The sequence below is a fragment of the Callorhinus ursinus genome, unplaced genomic scaffold (genome assembly GCF_003265705.2).
Source record: "Callorhinus ursinus isolate GAN/ISIS: 27379988/994484 unplaced genomic scaffold, GSC_fseal_2.0 scaffold12, whole genome shotgun sequence".
NCBI lineage: Eukaryota > Metazoa > Chordata > Mammalia > Carnivora > Otariidae > Callorhinus > Callorhinus ursinus.
The window spans coordinates 47613829-47638203 of NW_027397074.1; the positions used below are offsets into that span (position 1 = coordinate 47613829).

General features: G+C 43.9%; 1 protein-coding gene across 2 annotated transcripts in view; it reads left to right on the forward strand.

Annotated features, from left to right (window-relative positions):
• The window catches only part of FKBP9 (FKBP prolyl isomerase 9), a 43181-nt gene that overhangs the window by 16202 nt on the left and 2604 nt on the right, over window positions 1-24375 (forward strand). For both annotated transcript variants that reach the window (XM_025873111.2, XM_025873112.2), the window contains exons 5-9: window positions 303-492; window positions 4274-4419; window positions 15721-15907; window positions 19769-19914; window positions 21839-22002. In XM_025873111.2, coding sequence (XP_025728896.1) covers window positions 303-492; window positions 4274-4419; window positions 15721-15907; window positions 19769-19914; window positions 21839-22002 — 833 coding nt within the window. The remainder of the gene's footprint in view (window positions 1-302; window positions 493-4273; window positions 4420-15720; window positions 15908-19768; window positions 19915-21838; window positions 22003-24375) is intronic.

The following is a 24375-nucleotide window of genomic DNA, read 5'->3' on the forward strand; positions in this document are numbered from 1 at the left end:
GGAATGGGTAACACCAACACAGTGGGAGTTGAGTTGTTGTTAAAAGTACTTCCAAGGGGGCACTGGGGTGGCTCTGTCTGTTAAGCATCTGCCTTCGGCTCAGGTCATGATCCTGGGGTTCTGGGATCGAGCCCTGCATCAGGCTTCTTGCTCAGCAGGGAGCCTGCTTCTCCCTCTGCCTGCCCGCTCCCCCTGCTTGTGCTCTCTCTCTCTCTGACAAATAAACAAATAAAATCTTAAAAAAAAAAGTACTTCCTAAATCTTGTGTCCTGATTTCATCATCTTCCTTCATTCTCCTCTAGGGAAAGACATTCCTGGACAGGCATCCCTGGTGTTTGATGTTGCATTACTGGACCTCCATAACCCCAAGGATGGCATTTCCATTGAGAATAAGGTAGTCCCAGAAAACTGTGAGCGGCGAAGTCAAAGTGGGGACTTTCTCAGGTATCATTACAATGGCACCCTTCTGGATGGCACCTTCTTTGATTCCAGGTAAGGAAACAACTGGAGCCTTCACTCATCAGAGCGTCTTATTAAATACAGTCTACCTCTGGCTGGACCATGATCTGAATACTCTGTCAATGCTGATTTGTAGTTAGTATTTTCATCTCCAACATAGCTTTGTTTTCTGACATTGAATTCCTTTAGAGGCTGTTAGAATGGTCTCCCTTGTTGGGGTCTGTGGGATATAAGTCTACAGGAAAACAGGAGACTCAGCCTCCCCTCCCACTGTCCCCTACAACTGTGCTCCACTATCCAAGTATGAAGCCAGCTATGACATCCAGGATGGGAAGTGGCCAGAACTGAGGTCCAGGTGGTAGTATGAGAACAGAACAGACTTGGTGCCAGGAAACCTGGGTTCTCATCCTGGTGTGTGGTGACTTTGGACAGTGTTTGACCTTCCTGAACTTCAGAGTGTGTGTGTGTGTGTGTGTGTGTTTGTGTTTAATATTTTATTTCTTTATTTGACAGAGAGCGAGAGAGGGAACACAAGCAGGGGGAGGGGGAGAGGGAGAAGCAGGCTTCTGGCTGAGCAGGGAGCCTGATGCGGGGCTCCATCCTAGGACCCTGGGATCATGACCTGAGCTGAAGGCAGACGCTTAAAGACTGAGCCACCCAGGTGCCCCACCACCTGTTGTTTTCTACCTTTCAACATTCTAAGTAGGGCTGCAGTAATTATTTTTGCAGCTAAATCTATGTAAGATTGTTTCCTTGGGATAGATTTCTAGAAGAATCTCTGGGTCAAAGGTTACATGTATTTTTATAGTTTTTGATATATACAGTGAAATTGTTCTCAGGGAAGGTTTTATTCCCCATCACTGTCTAAAAGTGCTCCATTCCCTCAAACTTGGTAACACTGAGAATCATTTTTAAATTATTTTTGCCAATTTATAGGAGAAAAATGGAACCTTATAGTTTTAATCTGAATTTCTTGATTGCTGTTGAGGTTGAAATTGTTTCAGATGTTTATTACTAGACCATTTGTATATCTTCTTTTGTGATTTATCTGTTGTATCTTTTGCCTGTTTTTATGTTGAAGGTATTAGTATTTGTCCTTTCCTTATCGATTTGAATATATGAAGACCTCTGTACATTAAAGATAGTAACCCATTGATGACTGTATATTATCAAAAGCATATTCTGTGTTTATTTGCATTTTTATTTTGTTTATTGTGGTTTTGGACCTATTTAAATGTAAACTTTTTATGTTGTTAAATACATTTACCTTCTCCTGTATGGTTTCCTTTATTCTTGTATAAATTATTGTATATTCTGTCTTTGGGGACTTGCTAAAAATAAAAAATCTGTTCCCCTAGAGTATATAAACATTTGTTTATATTTTCCTCAAGCCCCTTTAATGGTTTTACATTTTTATCCTTTTAAAATATTCTTTATTAAAATTTCTGTTTTAAAAAGTATTATGTTCTTGGGTGCCTGGCTGGCTCAGTTGTGGTAGAGCATGTGACTCTTGATCTCGGGGTTGTGATTTCAAACTCTATGTTGGGCATAGAGCCTACTTAAAGAAAAGTAGTAGGTTCTTATTGTGTAAGTGAAACAATACAAAGATGTATAATAAAATATAATAATTTCCCATTAGCCCCTTTAGCCCCCTGAGGTAAATATTAATAACCTTCCACAGTGTCTCTCCATGTCATAAATCTTTCATGTTTAAATCTTCAATCCATCTGGAATTTATTGTGGTATTCAGTGTGACAATAAGGATCTAACTTTATGTTTTTCCAGATGGCTAGCTAGTTTTTCAAACACCCTTTACTGAAAACTATTTTTCCCTTGTCTAAAATGTGACTTTTTTTTTTTTTGGAAGATTTAAAATTTTTTTTTTTAAGATTTATTTGTCAGAGAGAGTGCGCGCACATAAACGGAAAGGGGCAGGCAGAGGGAGAAGCAGGCCCTCTGCTGAGCAGGGAGCCTAATGCAGGGCTCGATCCCAGGACCCCGGGATCATGACCTGAGCCGAAAGCAGACACTTAACCGACTGAGCCACCCGGGCGTCCCAAGATTTTAATTTTTTTAAAGTAATCTCTATACCCAGTGTGAGGCTCAAACTCAAGTACTTCTCTCTCCACAGGGAGCCAGTGTTTTTAATTTCATAGGTCTTCTGCACATATACAGTGAAGTACTTACATTCTCTCAGTTTAATTTTTTACAGGAATGAGAGCTTGCTATATCCTGTACCTTCCAAACAGCATTTTTAAGTTTTGTGTTTTTTTTAAAGATTTTTATTTATTTATTTGACAGAGAGAGACACAGTGAGAGAGGGAACACAAGCAGGGGGAGTGGGAGAGGGAGAAGCGGGCCTCCTGCAGAGCAGGGAGCCCGATGCGGGGCTCGATCCCAGGACCCCGGGATCATGACCTGAGCCGAAGGCAGACACTTAATGACTGAGCCCCCCAGCCGCCCCGTTTTTTTTTTTTTTTTTAAGTAATCTCTACCACAATGTGGGGCTCAAACCCATGACCCTGAGATCAAGAGTTGCATGCTGTCCTGAGTCAGCCAGGTGCCCCAAAACATCATTTTATTTATTTATTCATTCATTCATTCATTTAAAAAATTTATTTATTTATGTTAGAGGGAGCGAACACAAGTAGGGGAGGGGCAGAGGGAGAAAGAGAAGCAGACTTCTTGGCTGTGTTCTCATCCTGGCCTTCCTGGCGCAGGTGAGGGGCTGAGGGCTGGAACTCCACAACGTGGGGGAAAGGGTATTTCTCCATAGCCTCTTCTGGTGGGCTCTGTAGATGATCGGCTTCCTGGGTGAGGAGAATCATCTGTTATTGTCATTTTTTACGGCCCTCGGCTTTGTGTTTGGTCTCTGAGGGCTACCGAGGAGGGAGAACCCCTCACAGCTCAGTCTTTTCATCCCCCTGGCCCCACTCAGCTGGCCACCGTCTCTGAGGCAGTCATCCTCTGGCTGTGTTTGAGGTAATGGTGGAACGGACTGGCTCTTTCAGGACAGGCTTTTTGCCACATGAGTGCAGATCACTGTGGTTCAGACTTGGTAGTAGACGTGGCATATTAAGTTTTATTATTTTATTCTAGAAACATCTGGCTTTGGGGAGTTGATTTCTGTCCTCACCAAACTCACAGGAATCAGATTCAATTGGCAGTTTATACAAAGGCTGGATCTCTCCCCTGAGCAGAATGCTTGGGCCTCCTGCCAGTGGCACTTGGGAAACCCAAGTAACTCACCAGAAGGTGGCTTGGTGAGCAGGGATTACAGTAGGAAGAGTCATCCAGGCTCTGGTAGGGACTGCAGAGTTGAATTGCTCTCTGTATTTGTGTTACTTTTATGGCAATCCAAATATTCTGTCTCATATATACAGATATTCTCTTCTTTAGATACTGGAGACATTGTCCTTGTGACAGATTCTTAGTTTCTAATAAGGGCCACCCCGGATGCTTTTTGCATTAACTTGACCCGGTTACCAAGCACAGTCCAATGTATAGTAGCTGCATTTCTGTGTGGTTGCTTCTTGTCACGTGCTTCCCATCCATAACCTGACCAAGCCAGAGGGATGGAGGGCTTGTTTCTGGGAGTGTTTTTGTACACGGCCGCTCCCACTCTGTGTGTGTGAGTTCTTGGGAATGTCGGTCTCAGGGGAGTATGTTTCCAGGCTGTGTCCTCACGTTCTAAGTTTCAGCCTATTCCAGGGTCTGGAGTGCTCTGCCTTCCTGTTGCCTTGTGATGCCAACTAACGTACCCAGCTGCTGTGGTGTTGGTTGTGAGGGACCTCTTTCTTTCCTTCTTTTCTAGCTACTCACGGAACCGCACCTTTGACACGTACATTGGGCAGGGCTACGTGATTGCTGGCATGGATGAAGGTCTACTGGGTGTTTGCATCGGCGAGAAGCGGAGGATTGTGGTCCCCCCTCACCTCGGCTATGGAGAGGAAGGAAGAGGTGAGTGCCGGCAGCTTCCAAGCAATCAGGGCTTCTTGAGGGCCCAAATGTGGAAGCTGAAGTCCCACTAAAGACTTGAATGTCCAAATAGCTTTGGTTTCTAGAAATGGTCTATTCTTTCCTCTTGTCTCCACTGCCCATTTTCCTATTTGAAAATTCTTAGACCTACGCCAAAGTTGAAAGAACTGTGAGATGAACTCTTAGATTCATCAACTGTTAACATTTTGCTGTTTATTTTCTCCAATTACATTTTTTTGTTTGTTGTTGTTGAGCCATTTGAACGTATATTGCAAACCTCCCCCCTTTTGTTTTTTGTTTTTTAACAGTTTTATTGAGGTATAATTTATATGCCATAAAATTTACCCGTTTTAAGTGTACAATTCAGTGACTTTTAAAGATTTATTTATTTATTTTAAAGAGAGAGAGAGAGCATGAGCTGGAGGGGCAGAGGGAGAGGGAGAGAGAATCTCAAGCAGACTCCGTGCTGGGCACAGAGCCCAACACAGGGCTCGATCCCGCAACCCTCAGATCGTGACCTGAGCAGAAACCAAGAGTCGGATTCTTAACCAACTGCACCACCCAGGCATCCCCAATTCAGTGACTTTTAGTAAATGTAGTGAGTTGGGTAACCATCACCCTAACCCGATTTTAGAACACTTTTGTCACTCTAATAGCAAACCGCCTTTTATTTTGTTTATTTGTTTTTAAAAGATTGTATTTATTTGTCAGACAGAGCACAAGCAGGGGGAGCGGCAGGCAGGAGAAGCAGGCTTCCCGCTGAGCAAGGAGCCCAATGAGGGACTTGATCCCGGGACCCTGGGATCATGACCTGAGCTGAAGGCAGATGCTTAACCGTCTGAGCCACCCAGGCATCCCAGCAAATCCCCTTTTAAACATTATACAAATGATACATGTTGACTTTAGAAAAAAGAAAATACAGATAATGAAAGAAAATAAAAATCTCCCATAATCCCATCATGCAGGAATAAACATTGGTGTGATGTGGTAGGCAGAATAGCAGCCCCAAAAGATGTCCCCGTCCTATCCCCAGAACCTGTGAATATGTTAACTCACATAGTGGAAGGGATTTTGCAGATGTGATTAATGTGAGGATCTTGAGATGGGGAGATTATTCTGGATCATCCAGGTGGCCTTGATGTACTTACAAGAGCCTTTGTAAGAGGGAAGCAGGAGGTCAGAGAGAGGAGAAAATGCTAAGTTGCTGGCTTGGAAGTTAGTTGGAGGAAGGGGCTACAGGTTAAGGAATGAGGGCAGCTACAGGGAGTTGGAAAAGGTGAGGAAACAGATTCTACCTCAAAGCCTCCAAAAGGAATGCATCCCTGCCAACACCTTGAATTCAGACTTTTGACCCTCCAGAGTTATGAGAATAAATCTGCATTGCTTTAAGCCACCAAATTTGTGGAAATTTGTTATAGTAACAATAGGAAACTAATACAACCATGAAGTGAAAATACACATCCACCTACACTAATAAATACAATAAATTCTTTTTCTTTTCCTTTTAAGTAAACTCTACCCCCAGTGTGGGGCTCAAACTTTCCACCCCGAGATCAAGAATCGCATGGTCTACTGACTAGGCCAGCAAGGTGCGCCATTAAGTTTCTGATCTGTAAAGCCACACCAGTTCACAGCTTACGACGTATTCAACAGGCCTTGCTTCATGTCCTGTTTGTCTGTGTCTTGATGCTCCATTGTTTTGTATCCTGTAAACTTCTACTCACATACATACAGAAATAGACAAATACTTTCTGAGTATTCGTGTTTTGCTAAGCCCTCAGGATTAATCCTTCGTTTCTCTAAATATATTAATGGAAAACATTTGCTTAAATTATTTTTTTCCTTTTGGCTTTCTATCAAGTATGAGACAGAGCTCTGCAAAGCATTATATAAGGCTCTGGGAAACATCCGAATGCTCATAAATTCTGTGGGTATGAGGCTGCTTTATCCCAAACCATATGTTGTTCTGGGGGCAGAGACACTCTGACAGGTACCACCCGGGTGCTCTTGCACAGGGGCGGAGGTGGGGGGCACCTCTTTCTTCTTTGGATTAGTGTCTCCCTGGCCTCTTTGTGGGTTTTGCATAGGACTTAATGCTAATCCTTCAGGGACTGACCCCAGAAGGGTGTCAGGACATGGAGGACATACCACAGGGCCAAGCACATAGTAAACATTCAATAAATATTTGTGGAAGGAGTGAAATGCTGGGCTCCCCATGGGGTTCTCCAGCTCCATTCTTGGCATTTCATTTTATTGAGGCCATTTTTCCCCCTGTGGGGTTAGTGGAAGGGAGGGTGTAGGCCTTCTGGAAAGGCTCTGGCCCTCTGCTGTCTACTCTGTTCCACAGGGTCCACTCTGAAATTAGGATGCTTGGCTGTGTTTGTAGCCCTGAAGGGGAGAATGGATTCTGTCCGAGGCACTGTGGAAGCATTGCTTCCTCGTTTTCTGTTCCCCAGTTTCCAAATTACCTTCTAAGCACTCTAAGATTGGGAATATAGGATTATCATGAGAATTAAATAAATCAATACATAGAAAGCACCTAGAAGTGTGCTTGGTACTTAATAAGCACCCGCTGTGCGTATGTGTGTGTGTGTTAGAGAGAGCAGCCAAGAAACAGACAGAAAAATAAGTGGCAGGGATGGGGGGCTGTAGGTGTTCACAGTCTGAATTCTTTCTGGAGCTGTGCTGTTTCCTTGAACAAGGTCTGTCTGAGTTGGTTTTCTTATCTGTAAAATGCTAATGAAAGTATTATACATCCTTGATTCTAAGTAACACTAATTTTTATTTATTTATTTTAAAGATTTTATTTGTTTATTTGACAGAGAGAGAGAGAACACAAGCAGGGGGAGCGGCAGGCAGAGGGAGAAGCAGGCTCTCTGCTGAGCAGGAAGCTGGACGTGGGGCTCGATCCCAGGACCCTGAGATCATGACCCAAGCTGAAGGCAGCCACTTAACTGACTGAGCCACCCAGGCGCCCCTAAGTAACACTAATTTTTTAAAAACGATTTATTTACTTATTTTGGAGAGAGAGCACACCTGCAAGCTGGGGGGGGGTGGGGAGGGGCTGAGAGAGAACGAGAATCTCAAGCAGACTCCTCGCTGAGCATGGAGCCCTAAGTGGGGCTCGATCCTACAACCCATGAAAGCATGACCTGTGCTAAAACCGAGTCAGATCCTTAACTGACCAAGCCACCCAGGCACCCCGTAAGTAATACTATTTACAAAGATTTTACATTTAAGCTTCTCTGAAATGGTCTAGGGGTGTGTTTAACCACGGATGCATATGTTTAAGGTGTCCCCCTGCCCCTCTCCGGCCCCCTGAGAAGTGGTCATTAAATTCATGGAGCATCTGCTAATCCTGGATTTATGGTAATCCCCCACAAGGTAGCTGCAGGGATTTAATGAGAGAGTGTAGGGGCGCCTGGCTGGCTCAGTCGGCAGAGCATGCGGCTCTTGATCTTGGGGTTGGGAGTTCAAGCTCCCATTGGGTGTGGAGATTACTTAAAAATAAAATCTTTAAAAACATGAGAGTGTAGGGGGCGGAGCAAGATGGCGGAGGAGTAGGAGACCTAGATTTCGTCTGGTCTCAGGAATTCAGCTGAATAGGGATCAAACCATTCTGAACACCTACGAACTCAACAGGAGACCAAAGAAGAGAGTAGCAACAACTCTCTGAACAGAAAAGTGACCACTTTCTGGAAGGTAGGACGTGCGGAGAAGTGAATCCGAGGCGATATTCGGGAGGATAGACGGTGGGGGAGGGGCCTCCGCCGGCCGCTTCTGGCAAGTGCTAGAGCCGCGGAGCACAAAATCGGACCTTTTAAGAAGTTGGCTCCGTGGAGGGACGTCGCTGCAGTGGCTAAGCGGGGGGTGGAACCCTCGCGGGATAGTGGGGTCTCAGGACCCTTGGGGTCACAGAGAGACCGGGGGTGCCTGAGTGCGCCAGAGCTCCCAGGTATCGGAGCGGGGAAGCCGGCTGCAGAGACGGAGCAGAGTCGCGGGCTCTCAGCTCGGGGTTGCCATAAACTGTGATCTGCGGCCCAGTCGGGGCACGGCTCCTCCAGCAGGGACCCAGCAGGCGGCAGATCCGGGGAGACTCCCCTTCCTTCCCGGGGAGGAGTGGTGCGGGAACGCACTGCAGGGATCTGCTGGGTTTGGAGACTCTGCGTGGGGTCGGGTGCCAGAGATAGCAACGCTCGGTCACAGGCCGGGTGAGCCCGGAGTGCGGCCAGAGACCGGGGACACGGAAGTGACTGCTTTTCTCTGGGGGCACACTGAGGAGCGGGGCCCCGAGTTCTCAGCTCCTCCGGGTGGAGATTGGGAGGCCACCATTTCTGCCCTGGTCCTCCAAGGCTGTACGGAGAGCTTGCAGGGAACAAAAGCTCCTGAGAGCAAACCGGAGCAGCTTCCTTAGCCCGGACCGACAAGGGCGGGGCAATTCCGCCTCCGGCAAAGACATTTGGAAACCACAGCAACAGGCCCCTCCCCCAGAAGATCAGCACAAACAGCCAGCAAGCCAAGACCAAGTTGATCGATCAAGGAGAACGGGAGAACTCCAGCGCTAGGGGAATACTGCACATAGATTCATGGCTTTTTTTTTTTTTTTTTTTTTTACCATGATTCATTATTTCATCAAAGTTAATTTTTGTTGACTGTTTTTTTTTTATTTTTCTTTTTCCTTTTTTAACCAACATCTTATCAATCCCTTTTTTAAAAAAAAAAATTTTTCATTTTTCATTTTTAGAGTCATATTTTATCCCTTCATAGTAGTTACCCTTATTTTTGGCATATATATATAAGTTGTTCTCTCTTTAAAATTTTGAGGTACAGTTTCTTCTAACAGATCAAAATATACCCTAAATCACTAGTGTATGGCTTTGTTCTAGTCTCCTGCCTGATCACATTCTCTCCCTTTTTCCTTTTTTTTTTCTTTTCTTAAATCTTCTTTCTTTTTTCAAACAACTTATCTTACCAAGTCCTTTTATAAAACCTTTTATAATTTTCATCTTTACAGTCATCTTCCATCCCTTCATTGTATCAACCCTTATTTTGTACATATATGTCTTTCTTCCTTTAAAATTTTAGGAGGCACTTTTTTCTAACAGACCAAAATACGCCCAAAATCTAGTGTGTGGCACTGATCTATGCACTAGCCTGATCATATTTGATCATATTCTGCTTTTTTTGTATTGTTTTGTTTTTGTTTTTATCTTTTTTTTTTTTCTTTTTTCTCTTTCTTTTTTCTTTCTTTCCCTTTCTTTTCCCCTGGTTTCAGGTCTTTTCTGATTTGTATACAGTATATTTGCTGGGGACGTTGTAAACCTGTTAGCATTTCGTTCTCTCATTCATCTATTCTCCTCTGGACAAAATGACAAGACGAAAGAAATCACCTCAGCAAAAAGAACAAGAGGTAGTACCTTCAGCCAGGGACCTACTCAATACAGACATTAGTATGATGTCGGACCTAGAGTTCAGAATCATGACTTTAAAGATACTAGCTGGGCTTGAAAAAAGCGTGGAAGTTATTAGAGAAACCCTTTCTGGAGAAAGAAAAGAACTAAAATCTAACCAAATTGAAATCAAAAAGGCTATTGATGAGGTGCAATCCAAAATGGGGGCACTAACTGCTAGGATAAATGAGGCAGAAGAAAGAATCAGCGATATAGAAGACCAAATGATGGAAAATAAAGAGGCTGAGAAAAAGAGAGAGAAACAACTACAGGATCACGAGGACAGAATTCGAGAGATAAGTGATACGATAAGATGAAACAACATTAGAATAATTGGGATCCCAGAAGAAGAAGAAGAGAGGGGGGGGGCAGAAGGTATATTGGAGCAAATTATAGCAGAAAACTTCCCTAATGTGAGGAAGGAAACAGGAATTAAAATCCAGGAGGCACAGAGAACCCCTCTCAAAATAAATAAAAATAGGTCAACACCCCGACATCTAATAGTAAAACTTACGAGTCTCAGAGACAAAGAGAAAATCCTGAAAGCAGCTCGGGAGAAGAGATATGTAACCTACAATGGTAGAAACATTAGATTGGCAACAGACCTATCCACAGAGACCTGGCAGGCCAGAAAGGACTGGCAAGATATCTTCAGAGCACTAAACGAGAAAAATATGCAGCCAAGAATACAATATCCAGCTAGGCTATCACTGAAAATAGAAGGAGAGATAAAAAGCTTCCAGAACAAACAAAAACTAAAGGAATTTGCAAACACGAAACCAGCCCTCCAAGAAATATTGAGAGGGGTCCTCTAAGCAAAGAGAGAACCTAAAAGCAGCAAAGAGCAGAAACGAACACAGACAACAGACAGTTAACAGTCACCTTACAGGTAACACAATGGCACTAAATTCATACCTTTCACTAGTTACCCTGAATGTAAATGGGCTCAATGCCCCAATCAAAAGACACAGGCTATCAGATTGGATTAAAAAACAAGACCCATCAATATGCTGTCTGCAAGAGACTCATTTTAGACCCAAAGACACCCCCAGATTGAAAGTGAGGGGGTGGAAAACCATTTACCATGCTAATGGACACCAAAAGAAAGCTGGGGTGGCAATCCTTATATCAGACAAACTAGATTTTAAAACAAAGACTGTAATAAGAGATGAGGAAGGACACTATAAGGGTCTATCCAACAAGAAGATCTAACAATTGTAAATATCTATGCCCCGAACATGGGAGCAGCCAATTATATAAGGCAATTAATAACAAAAGCAAAGAAACACATTGACAACAATACAATAATAGTGGGGGACTTTAACACCCCCCTGACTGAAATGGACAGATCATCTAAGCAAAAGATCAACAAGGAAATAAAGACTTTAAATGACACACTGGACCAAATGGACTTCACAGACATATTCAGAACATTCCATCCCAAAGCAACGGAATACACATTCTTCTCTAGTGCCCATGGAACATTCTCCAGAATTGATCACATCCTAGGTCACAAATCAGGTCTCAATCGGTACCAAAAGATTGGGATCATTCCCTGCATATTTTCAGACCACAATGCTTTGAAACTAGAACTCAACCACAAAAGGAAAGTCGGAAAGAACTCAAATACATGGAGGCTAAAGAGCATCCTACTAAAGAATGAATGGGTCAACCAAGAAATTAAAGAAGAATTAAAAAAATTCATGGAAACCAATGAAAATGAAAACACAACTGTTCAAAATCTTTGGGATACAGCAAAGGCAGTCCTGAGAGGAAAGTATATAGCAATACAAGCCTTTCTCAAGAAACAAGAAAGGTCTCAAATACACAACCTAACCCTACACCTAAAGGAGCTGGAGAAAGAACAGCAAATAAAGCCTAAACCCAGCAGGAGAAGAGAAATCATAAAGATCAGAGCAGAAATCAATGAACTAGAAACCAAAAGAACAGTAGAACAGATCAACGAAACTAGGAGCTGGTTCTTTGAAAGAATTAACAAGATTGATAAACCCCTGGCCAGACTGATCAAAAAGAAAAGAGAAATGACCCAAATCAACAAAATCATGAATGAAAGAGGAGAGATCACAACCAACACCAAAGAAATACAAACAATTATAAGAACATATTATGAGCAACTCTATGCCAGCAAATTAGATAACCTGGAAGAAATGGGTGCATTCCTAGAGATGTATCAACTACCAAAATTGAACCAGGAAGAAATAGAAAACCTGAACAGACCTATAACCACTAAGGAAATTGAAACAGTCATCAAAAATCTCCCAAGAAACAAAAGCCCAGGGCCAGATGGCTTCCCAGGGGAATTCTATCAGACATTTCAAGAAGAATTAATACCTATTCTCCTGAAACTGTTCCAAAAAATAGAAATGGAAGGGAAACTTCCAAACTCATTTTATGAGGCCAGCATTACCTTGATCCCAAAACCAGACAAAGACCCCATCAAAAAAGAGAATTACAGACCAATATCCTTTATGAACATGGATGCAAAAATTCTCACCAAAATACTAGCCAATAGGATCCAACAGTACATTAAAAGGATTATTCACCATGACCAAGTGGGATTTATTCCTGGGCTGCAAGGCTGGTTCAACATCCGCAAATCAATCAACGTGATACAATACATTAACAAAAGAAAGAACAAGAATCATATGATCCTCTCAATAGATGCAGAAAAAGCATTTGACAAAGTACAACATCCTTTCTTGATCAAAACTCTTCAGAGGATAGGGATAGAGGGTACATACCTCAATATCATAAAAGCCATCTATGAAAAACCTACAGCGAGTATCATTCTCAATGGGGAAAGGCTGAGAGCCTTTCCCCTAAGGTCAGGAACGCGGCAGGGATGTCCACTCTCACCACTGCTATTCAACATAGTATTAGAAGTCCTAGCCACAGCAATCAGACAACAAAAAGAAATCAAAGGCATCCAAATCGGCAAAGAGGAAGTCAAACTCTCACTCTTTGCAGATGATATGATACTGTACGTGGAAAACCCAAAAGACTCCACCCCAAAACTGCTAGAACTCATACAGGAATTCAGTAAAGTAGCAGGATATAAAATCAATGCACAGAAATCAGTGGCATTCCTATACACCAACAACAAGACAGAAGAGAGACAAATCAAGGAGTCTATCCCATTTACAATTGCACCCAAAACCATTAGATACCTAGGAATAAATCTAACCAAAGAGGCAAAGGATCTATACTCAGAAAACTATAAAATACTCATGAAAGAAATTGAAGAAGACACAAAGAAATGGAAAAACGTTCCATGCTCATGGATTGGGAGAATCAACATTGTGAAGATGTCAATGCTACCTAGAGCAATCTACACATTCAATGCAATCCCCATCAAAATACCATCCACTTTTTTCAAAGAAATGGAACAAATAATCCTAAAATTTGTATGGAACCAGAAGAGACCCCGAATAGCCAGAGGAATACTGAAAAAGAAAAGCAAAGCTGGCGGCATCACAATTCCGGACTTCCAGCTCTATTACAAAGCTGTCATCATCAAGACAGTATGGTACTGGCACAAAAACAGACACATAGATCAATGGAACAGAATCGAGAGCCCAGAAATGGACCCTCAACTCTATGGTCAACTTATTTTTGACAAAGCAGGAAAGAATGTCCAATGGCAAAAAGACAGTCTCTTCAACAAATGGTGTTGGGAAAATTGGACAGCCACATGCAGAAGAATGAAACTGGACCATTTCCTTACACCACACACAAAAATAGACTCCAAATGGTTGAAAGACCTAAATGTGAGACAGGAGTCCATCCAAATCCTAAAGGAGAACACAGGTAGCAACCTTTTCGACCTTAGCCGCAGCAACTTCTTCCTAGAAACATCGCCAAAGGCAAGGGAAGCCAGGGCAAAAATGAACTATTGGGATTTCATCAAGATAAAAAGCTTTTGCACAGCAAAAGAAACAGTCCACAAAACCAAAAGACAACCGACAGAATGGGAGAAAATATTTGCAAACGACATATCAGATAAAGGGCTAGTATCCAAAATCTATAAAGAACTTATCAAACTCAACACCCAAAGAACAAATAATCCAATCAAGAAATGGGCAGAAGACATGAACAGACATTTCTTCAAAGAAGACATTCAAATGGCCAACAGGCACATGAAAAAGTGCTCAACATCGCTCGGCATCAGGGAAATCCAATTCAAAACCTCAATGAGATACCACCTCACACCCGTCAGAATGGCTAAAATTAACAAGTCAGGGAACGACAGATGTTGGCGGGGATGTGGAGAAAGGGGAACCCTCCTACACTGTTGGTGGGAATGCAAGCTGGTGCAACCCCTCTGGAAAACAGTATGGAGGTTCCTCAAACAGTTGAAATTAGAGCTACCGTTCGATCCAGCAATTGCACTACTGGGTATTTACCACAAAGATACAAATGTAGGGACCTGAAGGGGTACGTGTACCCCAATGTTTATAGCAGCAATGTCCACAATAGCCAAACTGTGGAAAGAGCCAAGATGCCCATCGACAGATGAATGGATAAAGAAGAAGTGGTATATATACACAATGGAATATTATGCAGCCATCAAAAGGAATGAGATCTTGCCATTTGCAACGACGTGGATGGAACTGGAGGGTGTTATGCTGAGTGAAATAAGTCAATCAGAGAAAGACATGTATCACATGACCTCACTGATATGAGGAATTCTTAATCTCAGGAAACAAACTGAGTGTTACTGGAGTGGTTGGGGGTGGGAGGGATGGGATGGCTGGGTGTTAGACATTGCGGAGGGTATGTGCTACGGTGAGCGCTGTGAATTGTGCAAGACTGTTGAATCACAGATCTGTACTTCTGAAACAAATAACGCAACATATTTTAAGAAAAAAGGAAAAGAAGAAGATAACAGGAGAGGAAGAAAAGGGGAGTATGTCAGAGGGGGAGACGAACCATGAGAGATGATGGACTCTGAAAAACAAACTGAGGGTTCTAGAGGGTAGGGGGGTGGGGGGATGGGTCAGCCTGGTGATGGGTATTGAGGAGGGCACGTTCTGCATGGAGCACTGGGTGTTATGAACAAACAATGAATCATGGAACACTGCATCAAAAACTAATGATGTAATATATGGTGATTAACATAACAATAAAAAAAATAAAAAAAAAACCATGAGAGTGTATGTGAAAAATACCTTTGTAAACTGTAAAACATTATTCAGATGTGAGGTAATGTTTTTAAAAGTGGAGATGATGGAAAAGAAAAGTATACTAATTTTGTGTAGATGAGATAGGGTGTGTTGTAAAAGTACTTTTATCAATTGTTAGGTGTACTATATCATAAGGGGAGTATATGGGCCAGTTTTGGCTAGGAGTTTCTCCCCTGTGAAGTTTCTGTTATTTTAGTTTCTCTTGCACAGTGATGGGGGACTGGAGTGATTTTTCACTCTGCAGCAGATTTTCTCATCTTACCTCTTCTGTAGGAGCCAGGTGAGCCTTAATGTGGCTGAGTTTAGTTTCCTCATCTGTGAGGAACTCAGCCATACATCTTTCAAGCTCAGTGATCCCATGGGCAGTAGCTATCCTCTTGAATTGTAGTCCAAACTCTGTTCTTAACTGACTGCGTGACCCTGGGCAAATCTGTGCCTCAGTTTCCTCATGAGGGTCAGGTTACTTCTAATGGCCCTTCCAGCTTCAGTTTCCCAGTATTCTCTAGGTTTTCCTGTCTAGGTCTCCTGAGTTTCTCACTGGAGGTCTGCGGGGACATCCCTGGTGACACTGGGGAGGTACGCGTGCTACCGCTTGGAGGACTCATTAATTTCCTGTGTCTGACCTTTAGGGAACATCCCTGGTTCAGCCGTGCTGGTGTTTGACATCCATGTGATTGACTTCCACAACCCTTCCGACTCCATCAGCATCATCTCCCACTACAAGCCCCCTGACTGCTCCGTGCTGAGTAAGAAGGGGGATTACCTCAAGTATCACTACAATGCCTCGCTTCTGGATGGGACTCTGCTGGATTCCACGTAAGGGCCACTGGGGACAGTAGGGGCATAAGCCTGGAGGATAACAGCCATAGGTTCCCAGGATTCTCCTTTGCTTTTCATCAGGTCCTGGTTGAGAGCTTTTCTCTCCATGCTTCCTCACTGTGAAATTGTCTTTCTGAAAAACAGATGTCATCTTCTGACTGCTGTCTTTAAAAATTAACCCACAGGAACATTACAAGCTCTGCAGTCTGGCACATCAGGCTGTATTTGTCAGCTCTGCTCTGCTTGACTGATCTCATTTTCTGTTAGGGCCCATTTTTTTTGCCTCATAGAGCTGCCATGTGCAGTGGTGCAAGATGTGCACTGCTTAAACCCTTCCTTCTGGCCAACTTCTGCCCAGGCTAAAATGTCCTCCCTTTTTGCAAAGTCTTTCTTTAATTCCTAGGAAGAATCAGCTGCTCCCACTTCTGTGTCTCATAATGTTTTAAGTTATTATTTTTATTAGCAAAACGTATTTATTTTTGTTTCTGTCTCTCTTGCTGGTCTGAATACCTTAGAGAAACCCAACATGTTTATTCATATTTTCATTCCTTACACCTAGCCTAGAGCATAGCACAAAGAGAGCATTTTATTTTTACTTATTTATTATTTTTTAAAGATTTTATTTTTATTTATTTGACAGAGAGAGACACGGCAAGAGAGGGAACACAAGCAGGGGGAGTGGGAGAGGGAGAAGCAGGCCTCCCGCCGAGCAGGGAGCCCGATGTGGGGCTCGATCCCAGGACCCTGAGATCATGACCTGAGCCAAAAGCTTAACGACTGAGCCACCCAGGCGCCCCAAGGAAGAATTTTATAAATGTTAATTGATTGAGATGAATCTGAAATATTATTAGTAGGAATCAACAGTAAAAACTAGTATCATTGGCCAATTTTGGTAAAAAGGAGCTTGCTTCTTATGTTTCTGAGTCTTTAGATGTAATTGTAAGTAAAATATTCTCTTCTCTGGGAAAGAAACATTTTCAGCCTTCCTTTATATGTCTATATAAGTATATCCATTTTCGTACTGAGCCTGACTTAGATTCCTAAGTTTGGGCTGGGGAGAAAGAAGGGCTTCATATAAATATGTGTTGCTGCATTTATGCTGCATGAGGAGGGCCTTCTCTCCCTCCCACCTGCCCCTCTCTGGTGACATTGTTGAAGGGGGGGCGGCTGGCAAGAGCCAGACATGGAGACGGAGCCCTAGGGACATGTTCTTCAGAGCATTCTCTCTGGTGCTACGAGATCCTGTATTTTAATGCATTTAGTGTTTTTCTAAAATGTGTTGATTATTAAAAGCATCACTTTATGTATCTCTAAGAAAGAAAAAACGCTGCCCCCAAATTAACATGCTGCTAATCATAAAGTGTATCACAATTACAGAGATGTTAAAATGTGAAAGTATGTGCGTTATAGAATCATTGAACTATGTACTAGCTTCCGGAGCTCGGATTTACAAGGACCTGCTTTACAGCAAACCTCCTTGCATTAATATTAGAAGCCTTTGGAGGGCAGCGTAGAAGAAGCATGGCTTGTTGCTTGGGGGATCAAGTGAGCTTAGGGTCCACAAGTTTAGAATAGTCTGTAAGGTCAATGGCTTGCTGTCACTGCTCTTGCTAATGTTCATGTTCTTGTCTGGTGCTCTTACTCTGGGGCGGGGGTGAGGGGAAGTGGGGGTGGAAAATGAACAAAGGAATTGCTTCTCAGTGGGTTCAGGATATGCTTCTCGTGGAGGGTGGGGAGAATCAGCCTTCCTGCCTTCTAATGTTTGGTGGATTCATAACATTCCTGCAGAGTCTCCAGGAGCCACGTGATGTTCCTTCCTCTTATCAGACTCCATTCTAGACCATGGGAGTCATTTGTGTTCCGTGTAAATCTGCACTGAAGAGTAACATCTGGCATCCCCGCTGCTCTGTTCTGGGTGTAAGCTTCAGAATAATGGGAAAATAGGATGTATGGTGGGTGTTTGCCTCCTGTGTGTGGGAGAGGAAGATGAGACTGCTCCCACCCCAAGCCTTCCACGGGCTCTGTAAACAAGGAGGCGGGTGACGCTGTGGGCACCTCTCATCAGCACAAGATACGCCGGCTGCTGAGAGGATGGAGGGGAAATGTGGGCGAAGAGCCAGAGAGGGTGGCCTGCAAGTGGGCAGCAGGAGGCTTGCAGTGGATGGGAAGCCGGGGAGGCGGAGAAGGAATGAGGAGAATGTCGGAGAACAACTGGCAATCAATCAATAATCAATAATCAATAATCAATATAAATAAATGAATCAATCAATAAATAAATAGTTGATCCGAGGAAGAAGAATTAGTGGGGCATTCGGAGGTGATACATGAAAGCACAATGTTTGTGTGTGTTTATATTGGCCTCAGAGCAGAAGAATAAACCTTTGTTATTTGACGACTAAATGAGGTTTTGACTATTCTGTAAGGCTTGGAAACGGAGTAGTCCCATGGGCGGTCCCCAGGGTCCCTGGAGGAAGGCAGTGTGCGGGTGTCTCTGTGCTGCTGACAAAGGAGGAATTGTGTGGGAGGCGGGACAGAGGACATCCTGCTCCCTCCCACAGGCCTTGGGCCAAGGCAGCCAGTGCCAGAGTTGGCTTTGTTTTGGTTTCGTCCCAGGTAGGACAAATGCAAACCCTGTTTTGGTTTGTGGGTGCCTCACAACCAGCCTGGGCCTGGGAACCAGTTTCAGAAGGGAAGGTGGCGGTAGCCCTGCCCCCAGGGCAGGCTGGGAAGCCTGATGAGGGGAAGTGACCCAAAGGGGCTGCGCCTTCCACGCTGTCGCCACCTGGTAACGGGCATCAAGGGGACTCCAAGATACCGGGGAGGCTTTTCTTCCTTGCTGTTGAAGAATAGCTCCATTGTTCGTCTTTAGGAAGTGGTAGAAAGCAGTAGTGCCATGCGTTTGGGAAGAGATTTATTTTCAGTAGCAACCGAGGTGATGGAGCCCCAACTTTCATTTATGTGGATTTCCCCGGGACGGTGGACATCAAGGATAATTTCAACCATGGCTCAAGTTAAACTTTCAGTTACTTTTCTAAAAGTCAAGAACTATTACAGACATCAGCACTTCACAGCCTCAAGGCCATCCACTTACTGAGCTCTTTATGCTTGTTCTCCTGGCTGCCAGCAGACTTATTATTTACTCTTTAGAAGAACACCCCTGTGAGATGGCTCTTACTGTCTCTGGTTTCTAGATGAGGAAATGGATTTTATTTCTCAAGGTCCAATTAAGTGGCAGAAGCAAGATCCAAACTCAGGTCTTGCTAAATCTGAAACCCAGGGTCTTTATTATGTGTTTTTCGAATTCTCATGAAAATTCCTTACCCCAGGGGTATTGATTAAAATACAGAGAAAAGTTGTAAGAGCAGTCCAAAGGACTTCCTTTTCCCTGGAATCATTGAGAAGTGGGTTGCCACCATGATGTCCCATCATCCCTGAGTACATTCGTGCACCTTTCCTACAAACGTGGACATGCTCCTGCATAATTCAACACACACTTTATAACCACAAAGTTAACACTGGTATGTTACTATCTTTTCATCCTCAGACCCCACCTAGGTTTTGCCAGTTGTTCCCATAAGGTCTTTTATAGCAAAAGGATCCCATTCAATATGTTCCAATGCTCTGGAATGGCTCCTTGGACTTCCCTTTATTTTCTTGACACTTTTGAAGATTACACATTCATTATTTTGCAGAACGTTTCTCAATTGGGGCTTGTCTGATGTTTTCTCCTGATTAGACAAGGGTTTTGTATTTTTGGCAGAAAGATCACAGAAGAGATGTAGATGTGTTCTCATGAAAACACTCTCAACTACCAATGGGTTGCTGACCTAACCGGGGACTCTTCTCTTTCCTTTTCAGGTGGAATTTAGGCAAGACATATAATATTGTTTTGGGATCTGGACAAGTTGTGTTGGGAATGGATATGGGTCTCAGAGAGATGTGCGTTGGCGAGAAACGGACAGTGGTCGTTCCACCCCACCTTGGCTATGGGGAGGCTGGTGTGGGTGAGTAAGCAACAAACAGCATTACAGGGTGTTGGGGCATGGTCACAGTCTGAATGTTGTGCTTTTGGGGGGGCACCATATTTAGAACCACAGTATGCTTCTTCCATTTAAAACCCAAAGATGGGGCGCCTGGGTGGCTCAGTCGGCTAAGCGGCTGCCTTTGGCTCAGGTCATGATCCTGGAGTCCCGGGATCGAGTCCCACATCGGGCTCCCTGCTCAGCGGGGAGCCTGCTTCTCCCTCTGACTCTCCCCGCCTCTCATGTGCTCTCTCTCTCTCTCTCATGCTCTCTCTCAAATAAATAAAATCTTTAAAAAAAAAACCCAAAGAATCTGTGGGTTTAGAATTAATACTAATCAGTTAATATTAGAATATATAATCATAATATTATACAATTTATATAATTAAAATGTGTTTATTGTATATCTAATATAATATTAATACTATAACACATGATAATATAATAATGTCATGAGTTAATACTTAAATTTAGCATCTTTGTTTAAAGAGTCCCGTGAATTCAGTGTTAATGCCCTGCACCTCCTTAAGAAAGCAGGAGTTTCTGTGAAAAAACGCCTTGGGTCTTTAAACTCATGTGTGGGAAATGTCCCTGAAGGAGCTTTCCTAGTGATTTGTGTTAAGTGAAGCTGAGGCTTCCTTCTGGAACAGGTTCCTGGGACAGTGGAATGCTACCGGCCTTTGCTTTTCACTTCTCCTGAACCTGTAAGCTATCCATGAAGATTTCCTTTCGGAAGAGATGAGTGTCAAGTTCGGAAATACTGGCTTTACCTTGCCCTCACAGCTGGTATGGTTGACTTCATGATTTGGGCCAAAATGAGTCCTACACGTAGGGGATTTGGGAACCCCATCTTCTTCAATGTTTTATGCTCCTACTCTCTGGAGATGGGAAGTGCTAACTTATAAAAGATACGTATCTACTTTGGGTTGATTTTCTCTTTTTCACAATTTTACTTTTTGGCTCAGCCCAAGGAGCATGTTACTCTTGTTCTCAGGGTCGTGAGTTTGAGCCCCATGTTGGGTGTAGTGGAGCTTATTTAAAACAAAACAAAACAAAACAAAATAAGCCCCACAACTGCCTGCTAGTCTCCCCAATCCAAGAAGAAACACTTAAAAAAAAATGTGTACCCTATCAGACCATGGGATATATAAGTATTTATAATATATAATAATTTCAAATAAGACGTATTATATATGTGTATGTATATATATATATTCATATGCTTATATAATTTCTTTTGGGCTCATACTGTATATACTGCTCATAAATTTGTTATTATAGTCATATCTTAGATCAGGATTTTAAGGCATACTGTATTATTCTTAAGGTTCTGCTGTAGGATTTATTCAAAAGTTTTACAACTATAGTTTCTAGTAGTGGCTTTCAAACTTCTTCACCAAGACATACAGTAAGAAATAAATTTCATGGGGGCACCCGGGTGGCTCAGTCGGTTAAGCATCTGACTCCTGGCTGTGGCTCAGGTCATGATCTCATGACTCATGGGATCGAGCCCCACTTTGGGCTCTGCACTCGGTGGGGAGTCTGCTTGAGATTCTCTTCTTCTCCCTCTGCCCCTCCGCCTGCATGTGCGCACACACACTCTTCTCTGTCTTCCTCTCTCTCTCAAATAAAAACTTCTTAAGAGGTGCAGTGTACCCGTATCTATTCTATTCTTTAATTAAAAAAAATGCTGGTCACCATCCTGTAAACGGATTTCATGACCCACTAATGGTCACTACCTACAGTTTGGAAAAAACCTCTTGCTGGTGTGGAACTTTCTTGCTCTCACAAGAAATGCTTGCCACCCGGGAGGCAGTTGGAACCCTGGGTCGGGGGAGGGAGGTTGAGATGGGCATGCCCGCTGTCTGGTGGTATAACACTGTCTCTTCCCTTGTTGGTGAGGCAGATGGAGAAGTGCCCGGCAGCGCCGTCTTGGTGTTTGACATTGAGCTGCTGGAGCTCGTGGCTGGTCTGCCTGAGGGGTACATGTTCATATGGAATGGCGAGGTGTCACCCAACCTCTTTGAAGAAATCGACAAGGATGGTAATGGAGAAGTCCTCCTCGAAGAGGTAACTGACCTTTGAAGGAAAGCGGGACTAAAGGAGCCCGGGGAGCCTTATCGGGGCAGGGGTCCATTCTGAATGTGAAACCTTCCTAGAGTGAGGAGGACACACCTGTGCCTATTTCTTGCCATGATGGTAACCTGCACACGCTCGTGTGCCAAACACTTCTATACACACACTCTAAATTGAAGCTCACAGTTCCTTTTTGAAGAAACTGAAGCCCTGAGAGGTACGGGGCTTGATTCCAGGGCTCACAATTCAATTCTCAGTTCCTGGGTGCTCACTGTGTGCCTGCATTATGCCAAGAGTTTTTCACATGTATTATCTTGCCTGACCCTTGTGGCAGCCATGTAGTCATCATCCCTGTTTCAGAAGCAGCAGCTGTGCACAGAGAAGGTAAATGGCTTGCCCAGGGTCACACAGCTACCCAGTGGTTTGAGCCAGGATGCATATCCTGGTCTTGATCATCTAGGTGCTGGGTGTTTTCTTCTGTAGCAAACGCCCCTTCGTGGAGCTGGGCAGTAGAGTGGTCTGTCCTGTCACACCCTGCTAAATTCCACGACTCTGCCTGTTCTGTATCTGCTTAGTCAAGGACAGGGGTCCAGCCTTCTCCACTTTCTCTCTGACATCAGTCGCATTTTCCTGGCTATTGGGTGGTTCACATGCTCTTCTCTTCCCTTCTCTTGGTGCATCTTTCCATTTCTTTTATTTCTTTGCTCTCTTCACAGCAAAAATGGCAAAACTCTTTTAAACCCACTCCTGTTAGTCATTTGTCCCTCCATGTCACTGAACCTGGTCTTGCTAAGGTGACTGGTGCCTTTCATGTTGCTGCAGCCAGTGGTCACTTCTCACTCTCCTTGAACGTGGACAAAGCCAGCTGCTTTGCAGGATGCCTTCTTTCCCTGGCTTCCAGACCACACTTTCTTGGTTTTCCTTCGCCCTCACAGGTCAGTGCTTCTCAGGAATCTTCTCCCTGATCTCTTCATGTCAGAGTGCGCCAGCCTGAGTCCTGAGCTTGTTCTCTTCTCCACCTTAACATCACTTCCTGGGTGATCTCAACCAGTCCCGTGGCTTTGCCATCCATAGCCCCGTGACATCCAAACTTGTAGCTCCGGTCCAGTCTTCTCTCTCTACTTCAGACTCCTACATCTAACTACCCACCAGACACCTTCACTTTCTGAACTCCTGCTACTTCCTTCCCCTGGTCTTGCTTCACCCAAAGCCTTCCTCATCTCCTCTGATGGCAACTCTCAGGTGAGAGCACTCAGTCATCTTCGACTCCCCTCTTTCTCACAGAGGCTATAATTCATCCAGCAGGAAATCGTTCTAGCTCTATCTTGAAAATTTATCCAGAGCCTGACCACTTCTTACCATCTCCACTCTATAGCATCGTGGTCCGGTGCCTGCTGTCTGGCTTGGACCTCCACGAAGGTCTTCCTGCTTTCACCCTTGTCCCTCACAGCAGCCAGAGTGAGCCTTCTAAAACTTAAACTGGATCATGGCTCACCTTGTCTCAGAACCCTGAAGAAGACCCCCATTTCCAAAGTCTTCACAGTGGCCTGTAAAGGCCCGCACAAAGGTTCTCCCTGACCTGGTCACTGTAACTTCCTCTCCAGCTGCTCCTCCCCACCACCACCAGGCATGCACCCTCCTTGGGCCTTTGCGCCAGTTGTCTCTCTCTTCAGAAGACACTGCCCTGGATAACTGTTTGGCTCCTTCCCTCCCTTCCCTCAAGCCTTTGCACAGGTCTCCCTTTTCCACTAGGGTTTTACCCTGACCGTTGGATTGGGACCTCAACCTCCTCCCTGCCTGTGCTCTGGATCTTCCTTGCTTGGCTCTACTCTTTTGTTTTCTAGAGCACTTCACTTTCTAACTTAATATGGGATTTCCTTATTTTTTTTAAATGTTCCTTTCTAATTGTGTCTTTCCTACTAGGATATGCTAGAATTACAAGGGCAGACTTTTTTTTAATTGATGGCTCTCTAGGATCTTGGATGGTGCTCAGCACACAGTAGATGATAAGTTTTTATTGTATGAATGAATGATTGAATGAGTGAGTGCAGGCAGCAGTGTTCCAGAGGCCAGGATGGTTAGGGGATTAGCCTTTGGTGGAGAACTAAGTGTTGATTAGGGAAGAAAGGATAGCTCCAATCGCTGCTGTGTTTTGGGTGCCTGGAACCCAGGGACTCCTGGAGTCCTTCGTCAGGGGTTTTTAACCTGCATTTGGAGGAAAAAAAAAACCAAAACAAAACCAGGTTGTGTAGCTCATAAAATTGTGTCTGTTTTGTGAGCTCAGCCTCCCAATTCCAGCCCCATCGCCCTCGGGATGCTCTGTTCAGGCTCTGTTCAGGCCCAGGCTCAGCTGCTGTATCTCATGTC